This window comes from Protobothrops mucrosquamatus, unplaced genomic scaffold, assembly GCF_001527695.2.
Source record: "Protobothrops mucrosquamatus isolate PMUCROS unplaced genomic scaffold, P.Mucros_1.0 scaffold3188, whole genome shotgun sequence".
In the NCBI taxonomy this organism is placed as follows: Eukaryota; Metazoa; Chordata; class Lepidosauria; order Squamata; family Viperidae; genus Protobothrops; species Protobothrops mucrosquamatus.
The window spans coordinates 22553-31097 of record NW_015389186.1 but is presented as its reverse complement, the minus strand read 5'-3'; the positions used below and the strand labels follow the sequence as shown (position 1 = coordinate 31097).

The following is an 8545-nucleotide window of genomic DNA, read 5'->3' as shown; positions in this document are numbered from 1 at the left end:
ATAGATAGATAGATAGATAGATAGATAGATAGATAGATAGATAGATAGACCTATAGATGATTGATAGATGATAGACAGACAGACAGACAGACAGACAGATAGATAAATCGGACTGATAGATAGATATATAGATGGTAGATAGATGATAGATAGATGATAGATAGATTAGACATAAATCGACACACATAGATATACTGTAGATATAGATAGAGATAGAAATAGCGATAGAGATAGAGAGAGATGATAGAGATGATAGATAGATGATAGATGATAGATGATAGATGATAGATAGATAGACATGATAGTTAGATAGATTAGATAGATGATAGATAGAGAGACAGATGATAGATAGATGCATGATAGATAGATAGATGATAGATAGAGATAGATAGATAGATAGATAGATAGATAGATAGATAGATGATAGATAGATAGATAGATAGATAGATAGATAGATAGATAGATAGATAGATAGATAGATAGATAGATAATCTTTATTGTCCTTTTTTACTGTGGGCACAATGGCACACATTAAAAATGAAATGTACTTGCTTTCTCTCAAAGTGTACACATACATAACACACATTTAAACATACTATATACAACATATGTATCACTAGATGACCTCCAAGGTCCCCTCCAACTCTGTTTTATTCTGTTATTCTTTACAGGTCATTCTGAGGGATGGTTTTTAGACTGGGTAGAGGTGGATGCCCCCTGCCTTGGATTGTGCCTGAAGTTTCCGTGTGGGCGTTGGCTGGATAAAGCCGAAGATGACGGAGCGATTGAAAGAATCTTGTTTCCTGCAGAACTGCAAAGGAGGGCTTACCTCCCATGTGAGTAGTAGGGTAGCAGATCAACCTGCATTAGGTCTGACAGAAATACAGGGGCAGGTAAGTCCTCAACTTACAACAGTTCATTTAGTGACCGTTCAAAGTTACGACGGCAATTGGAAAAAGGGACTTACCGACGTTTTTCACACTGATGACGGTTGTGGCATCCCCGTGGTCACATGATCCAAATTCAGAGGCTTGGCGGTGTCAAGGTCATGTGATCCCTTTTTGTGACCTTCTGACAAGCAAAGGCAATGAATGGGAGAAGCCAGATTCATTATATGACCAAATGATTCCCTGAACAACTGCAGGGACTCACTTCAGCAAGGTTGTAAAAAACAGGGCAAAATTCACTTAATACGTAGCAACAGTAAATTTGGGTTCCATTGTGATTGTAAGTTGAGGACTATCGATATTACAAAAGCAGGAAACAGCTTCCTTACTAATTGGTGTAGATTCCTGCCAGCCACAGGGATTCGTCCCAAACTTGGCAACTTGTGTGCGCAGATCAGAGCGTGTCATAACTCAGGGGTCTTCTAATTTGGCCCTTTGATGACTGGTGGACTTCAACTCCCAGAATTCCTCAGTCGGCCATTTTGATGAAATTGTGGGCTTGGATCCAGACCAGGGGTCTTCTAATTTGGCCCTTTTATGACTGGTGGACTTCAGCTCCCAGAATTCCTCAGGCAGGCATGCTGGCTGAGGAATTCTGGGAGTTGAAGTCCACAAGTCACGAAAGGGCCAAGTTTGAAGACCCCTGCTCTATTTAATAGACTTTACTCCAGAGAAAATCCGTCTTGGTTTACTCCCAAGGAGTAAAGTACCAAAATCTTCTTTTTTTTAAATAGCTGAGATAAAAGAGAGGACTTTTAAGCTTATGTCTTTTCAGAATGGAGGAGCTGAATTTATATACATATATATCTCTCTCAAGGTTAGGTGAATTAAGAGAGGATAAGATAGAGAGTCAAACGAAATAAAGAATAGAAAAAATTAATAGAGCAATTGGCAGCTGATGCCCCTCCAGCCAGGAATATATACCGTTACATAAAACTAAGATAGAAGAAACCAGAATGCAGGATGGATCTAAGGCAGGGGTCTTCAAACTTGGCCCTTTTATAACTTGTGGACTTCAACTCCCAGAATTCCTCAGCCAGCATGAGGGAACTATGACCCTTATGACTGGTGGACTTCAACTCCCAGAATTCCTCAGCCAGCATGAGGGAACTATTACCCTTATGACTGGTGGACTTCAACTCCCAGAATTCCTCAGCCAGGCACACTGGCTGAGGAATTCTGGGAATTGAAGTCCACCAGTCATAAAAGGACCAAGTTGGAAGACCCCTGGTCTGGATCCAAGCCCGCAGTTTCATCAAAATGGCCCACTGAGGAATTCTGGGAGTTGAAGTCCACCAGTCATAAAAGGGCCAAGTTTGAAGACCCCTGGTCTGGCTCCAAGCCCGCAGTTTCATCAAAATGGCCGCCTGAGGAATTCTGGGAGTTGAAGTCCACCAGTCATAAAAGGGTCAGGTTTGAAGACGCCTGTCATAACTGAATCAGGATTCTCAGCCCTGGTAAAATGTATTTTATTGGCGATTGGTGTAATGTTGGTCACGAAGAATAGCAAACACATCCTTCTGATATCATCCGTTTTGTTTTGTTTTCATCTGGCCAGTTGTTCCCTACGAAATCACGGTTTACACCAGTGACGTTTTTGGAGCAGGAACCGACGCTGACGTCTTTATCGTTCTGTACGGGGCGGACGGTGTTTGCACTCAGCAGAAAGCCTTGTGCCAAAACAAGAGGGAACAAAGGATGTTCTTCAAGAGGAATTCCATAAATCAGTTCGTGGTGGAGGTAAGAGAAAAGGTGCTTTGGATGCTTCCAGCAACTTGGGAATCAGGTGGCAGAGATGAAGAAGGACCAGAAGGTGCTAGATTGCAAGACATGGTCAGAACAGAATAACAGAGTTGGAAGGGACAGTTGGTTCCACTGTTGTGAGAAATATAATGCTGGTCCCAGAATATAATGTTGGTCTAATTCATAGCCTGATTCATTTTCAACTCCAAATTTGACTCCAAATAGAATAGAATAGAATAGAGCTGGAAGGGACCTTGGAGGTCTTCTAGTCCAGCCCCCTGCTCAAGCAGGAGAACCTGTACCATCTCAGACAAGTGACTGTCTAACCTCTTCTTAAAGACCTCCAGTGATGGAGCACCCATGATTTCTGGTGGCAAGCTGTTCCACTGGCTAATTGTTCTCACTGTTAGGAAATTTCTCCTTAGTTCTAACTTGGACCTCTCTTTGATTTGTTTCCATCCATTGTTTCTTTTCTTGCCTTCAGGAGCTTTGAAAAATAGAATGGAATGGAATGGAATGGAGTGGAGCGGAGCGGAGTAGAGCAGAGCAGAGTAGAGTAGAGTAGAGTAGAGTAGAGTAGAGTAGAGTAGAGTAGGTAGACTGGAGTGGAGTGGAATGGAATGGAATAGAATAGAATAGAAGATGGAAGGGACCTTGGAGGTCTTCTAGTCCAGCCCCCTGCTCAAGCAGAAGACTCTCTACCATCTCAGACAAGTGACTGTCTAGACTCTAATCTCTTCTTAAACATCTCCAGCGATGGAGCGCCCACGATTTCTGGTGGCAAGCTGTTCCACTGGTTGATTGTTCTCCCTGTTAGGAAGTTTCTCCTTAATTCCAGGTTGCTTCTCTCCTTGATCAGTTTCCAACCATTGTTTCTTCTCCTGCCCTCTGGTGCTTTGGAGAATAGTCTGACCTCCTCCTCTTCTTTGTGGGAGCCCCTCAGATACTGGAACTCTGCTATCGTGTCTCCCCTATTTCTTCTTTTCTTTAGACTAGCCAAATCCAAGTCCCGCAGCCGTTCTTCGTATGTTTTCGTCTCCAGGCCTAGCATTTTGGGGAATGGTACTGAGCATAGAAATAAATCAAATGAAGAGAGCAATTATTATAAAATGGTACATGGTGTAAAACAGGGATCTTCTTTTGGGGGGGCAGGCATCATATTTGGAATTTTGAGAGCATGTTATGGGGATGTATAACTTGCTTTGGGGATGTAGCCCAAGACATCAGCTCCGCAGAAAGCAAACTTTTGGAGCTGATCTCATGGCTCTAGTCCTCAGCTTCCTCCAGTCTTTTCTGAGAACGTGAATAGAATTGCCAACCAAATGCTGTGGCGTTTTTTTGTCTGTGTGTGTGTGTCTTTTGCTGCTCATATTTGTTACAGCAGAGCGGTTGGCAACACCATCTCACAATCACTGGTGCAATCTTTGTATTTGAAGACATCTCTACATTTTTGATGTAACTCTTCATAATCGTATAAAATGTAGACACATAGATAATTGAGTTTTTGTTCCCAGTTTATTTTAGCAGAGGGTGTTTGAACATTTATTAACACTGGTGCCATTGTGTTCTAGATCTCTCTCTCTCAGCACAGTTTGATTTGTTACCTATCACTAGCAGTAGACAAATATGAAATATGGAGAGGAGGAAATGAAAAACAAAAGAAAACAAATCAATGTCACCTGTTTGTAAGAATATACAGAGGGCAGGACAACCGGATGGAAAGTAATCAAGGAGAGAAGCAACCTGGAATTAAGGAGAAACTTCCTGACAGGGAGGACAATTAACCAGTGGAACAGCTGGCCACCAGAAATTGTGGGCGCTCCATTACTGGAGGTTTTTAAGAAGAGACCGGACAGCCATTTGTCTGAAATGGTATATAGGTTCTCCTGCTTGAGCGAGGGGGGGCTGGACTAGAAGACCTCCAAAGTTCCTTCCAGATTCTATTCTATTCTATTCTATTCTATTCTATTCTATTCTATTCTATTCTATTCTATTCATTTGTTAAACTTCCATCCATTTCTCCTTGTCCTGCCTTCAGGGGCTTTGGAGAACAGCTTGACTCCCTCTTCTTTGGGGCAGCCCCTGAGATACTGGAACACTGCTATCATGTCCCCCCTCGTCCTTCTCTTCATTAAACTAGACAGACCCAATTCCATCAACCGTTCCTTATATGTTTTAGCCTCCAGTCCCCTGATCATCTTTGTTATTGTCCCCTAAGCATTTTATGTGTTATTTTTGTGAATTGCATGCATTCATGCTATATTGGCCACACAAAACAAAAATAAAATAAAACCCACCCAAGGTGGCTGCATTTTGAGGGTCCATCGGAGTGTTTGTTGTCATTTTATCCCATTAGGAAATGTGAATTTAAGGGGGAAAAATTGAATTGTATTTTTGGACTTTAAGAAAATTGCTTCAGGTAATTCCATAACCCCTTTTCCCCCTACATTTCCTCAGCTAGAAGACGTGGGTGACATCCTTGAAAAGATCCGCATTGGGCATGACGGCTCAGGGATCAACTCAGGCTGGCATCTTGATCAAGTGGACGTACGGAGGCTCTTACCCAACGGAAAGGTAAAGAGGAATTTTTTTGTAATGTGTATTTCTTCCGCCCAAATCTCTTTTCTACTTTGCCTAAAGCAGAGGCTTCTTTGATTACCAACTGGAATAAATCAGTCACCAGTTCAAATTCCAGTCCTACCAAAAATGTAGATGGTGGCTTTATAAAGCCACAACACAGGTAGTCCTTGAGTTACAATCACTGGGTTAGTGACCGTTCGGATATTAAACAGTATGGGTTGGGCACATCCACAAAATAGTTTCCTTAGTGACCTGGTGATTTGATTAACAACAGACCACCTTCCTGTTCTTTCTTTCTTTCTTTCTTTCTTTCTTTCTTTCTTTCTTTCTTTCTTTCTTTCTTTCTTTCTTTCTTTCTTTCTTTCTTTCTTTCCTTCTTTCTTTCTTTCTTTCTTTCTTTCTTTTTTTCTTTCTTTCTTTCTTTCTCTCTCTTTCTCTCTCTCTCTTTCTCTTTTCTTTTCTTTCCTCCCTCCCTCCCTCTTTCTTTCTTCCTTCCTTCCTTCTTCCTTCCTTCCTTCCTCCCTCCCTCTTCCTTCCTTCCTTCCTTCCTTCCTCCCTCCCTCCCTCCCTCCCTCTTTCTTTCTTTCTTTCTTTCTTTCTCTTTTCTTTTCTTTTCTTTCCTTCCTTCCTTCCTTCCTTCCTTCCTTCCTTCTTTTTTCTTTTCTTCCTTCCTTCCCCTCCCTCCCTCTTTCCTTCTTCCTTCCTTCCTCTCTCTCTCTNCCTCCCTCCCTCCCTCCCTCCCTCCCTCTTTCTTTCTTTCTTTCTTTCTTTCTTTTTTCTTTCGTCCTTCCTTCCTTCCTTCCTTCCTCACTCTCTCTCTTTCTTTGAAAATAACTTTTGAAACCCAAATGAATATTTTTTTAAAGTCAGGTAGGCAGAAGGGGGCTGTCTGCAGGCACTTTGGGGGCTCCAGATACTACATTGCCTAAGCAGAGCCACATAAGAAAGTTGCAACAGATTGAGAGATCAACTGCTATCAGTGAATGGAACGGAGCCAGCAGCTCCATCAAGGGACGGTGAGATAAATGCGACAGCGTCTCTCTCTTCCATCCCTGGAACAAATGAGATTGTCTTGGCACACTTTATGCACAGTTTGCTTCTTACGGCCCTCCGTTTACTAGCGGCAGCAGTAGTGGTGTTATCCGCTCGCAGAAGACAGATATCTCCAAGAATAACTGCAGCTTTATTACATAGATAGTCCTCCACTTACATCCATTCATTTAGCGACCGTTCGAAGTTACAATGGCACTGAAAAAAACGTGATTTACGACCATTTTTCACACTTAGAACCGTTGTCCTGGTTCCGACAGATGAAACTCTTCAAAGAACTTCGAGGCATTGTTTACCTTAAAGAATCTTTATTGGAGTAGCATAGCTTCGGCACGTACATAGTCAAAGCCAAAATCTGGATTCCCCTCCCCTGAGCACACAGTATCAAACACAATTCCCTCCTTTAATTAACAGTCATAAATCACATTCTCCAATTAGTTTGAAATGCAGGCCTTCCCTCCTGTTCTCCAGCCCACCAATCCTTATCATCTCTTATTACAATAACCTTGGGTCACGCACTAAGTCCAGTATTGTTGTGTCTAGCTGAACTCTCATGCACATTCCTCCCCCCCCCAGCATCATCTAACTCTAACTCTAAGAGTAAAACATAAGAAGAAAATGGTTGCATCTCCATCTGTTGTCAAAGCAAAAACATCCGATGTTAGCAGCATTGACACCTTGGAGATCATCTAGTCCAACCCCCTGCTCAGGCAGGAAACCCTACACCATTTCAAACAAATGGCTGTCCAGTCTCTTCTTAAAAACTTCCAGTGTTGGAGCATTCACCGCTTCTGGAGGCAGGTAGTTCCACTGGTTGATTGTTCTCACTGTCAGGAAGTTTCTCCTTAGTTCCAGGTTGCTTCTCTCCTTGATCAGTTTCCACCCGTTGCTTCTTGTCCTGCCTTCAGGTGCTTTGGAGAATAGCTTGACTCCCTCTTCTTCGGGGCCACCCCTGAGATACTGGAACACTGCTATCGTGTCCCCCTTCGTCCTTCTCTTCATTAAACTAGACATACCCAATTCCAGCAACCGTTCCTTATATGTTTTAGCTAGATGCACAAAAAAAGGATGTGGGGAAAAAATGCTTGCATGGATACTAAAGCAGGAATAAATCTAAAGGAAATCATGCAAAGTTCAACCTTCCACGGTGGAATAAGCAGCCAAATCTTTTTGTCGCAACAGATGCTAGAGGAGACCATTGGGGGGGGGGATTTTGCCTCAAATATAATATAATATAGAGTTCCAGCATTTTTGCCCCCACCAATTGATTCTCAGTCCTTTTTCTTGTCTTGTGATAGTGATAATTATATAAAACTAACAATAGTAATTTTCTCTCTCAATGTGAAAGAAGAGAAGCTTACCAAAAAAAAAAAAGGAACCATAAAACTATCTTCGCTCTCAATAATTAGTTTGATTATTGGCCACTTTTATGATAGTTATAAAGAGTCTTCTTGGCAACAGCACAGAAATGCTTCCCCATAGTCTTCTTCTAAGGAAGTTTTTTCCCAACTTCCCAGACTAGTCTACACTTCTGAGATTTCCAGATAGCCTCTCAGCTTGGGGTGATCCTGACCAGGGTTGGTTTTTGTTGTTGTTGTTCAATATTTTATTATTTTTTTATAGTTCACAAATCCTTCACATTTTATCAGCAACATATTGTCTGGGTTCCAACGTTTAGTTTACTAATACATGTTAAACTCCCTTCTCTCTACCTCGTTTTTCTAGCCATTGAGAAAATGTATCCCATGTTCTAAACACGGGTCCTCAACCTCTGCAACTTTAAGACTTGTGGACTTCAACTCCCAGAATTCCTCAGCCAGCCTTGCTGTCAACGCTCAACTTACGCCTCGCAGGGTCCCCAATCCTGATGACCCTGGAGTAAAGAAAATAAAACGAGAGCTCCTCACCGACCAATGGTTCAAAGATAATTAAACCTCCCTAACGTGCAGGGATGGTTTGGCTTACAAAGGGGGGAAAACTATATTTGCCAGAAACCCTCCGTCTTAATGCTCTCAAACACAGCCACGATGTAAAACAGGCTGGACACTTTGGATATTTGAAAACCCTACACCTCACCCGCCGACAATTCTGGTGGCCGGGGCTGAAAAAGGATGTGGAAAACTATGTAAAAAGTTGTACTGTATGTGCCACAATGAAAAGAATCCCAGGGAAAACCCCTGGACTACTGCAACCCGTGGCAGACCCTTCTCAACCATGGGAAGAAA

The 8545-nt window shown here is 42.3% G+C and overlaps 1 protein-coding gene across 1 annotated transcript in view; it reads left to right on the top strand.

The window, feature by feature from the left end:
- The window catches only part of LOC107297214 (lipoxygenase homology domain-containing protein 1-like), a gene marked incomplete at its 3' end in the record, with an annotated part of 116762 nt that overhangs the window by 90900 nt on the left and 17317 nt on the right, over positions 1-8545 (top strand). Inside the window, exons 21-23 of the mRNA XM_015826572.1 lie at positions 672-836; positions 2506-2687; positions 5148-5264. Coding sequence (XP_015682058.1) covers positions 672-836; positions 2506-2687; positions 5148-5264 — 464 coding nt within the window. The remainder of the gene's footprint in view (positions 1-671; positions 837-2505; positions 2688-5147; positions 5265-8545) is intronic.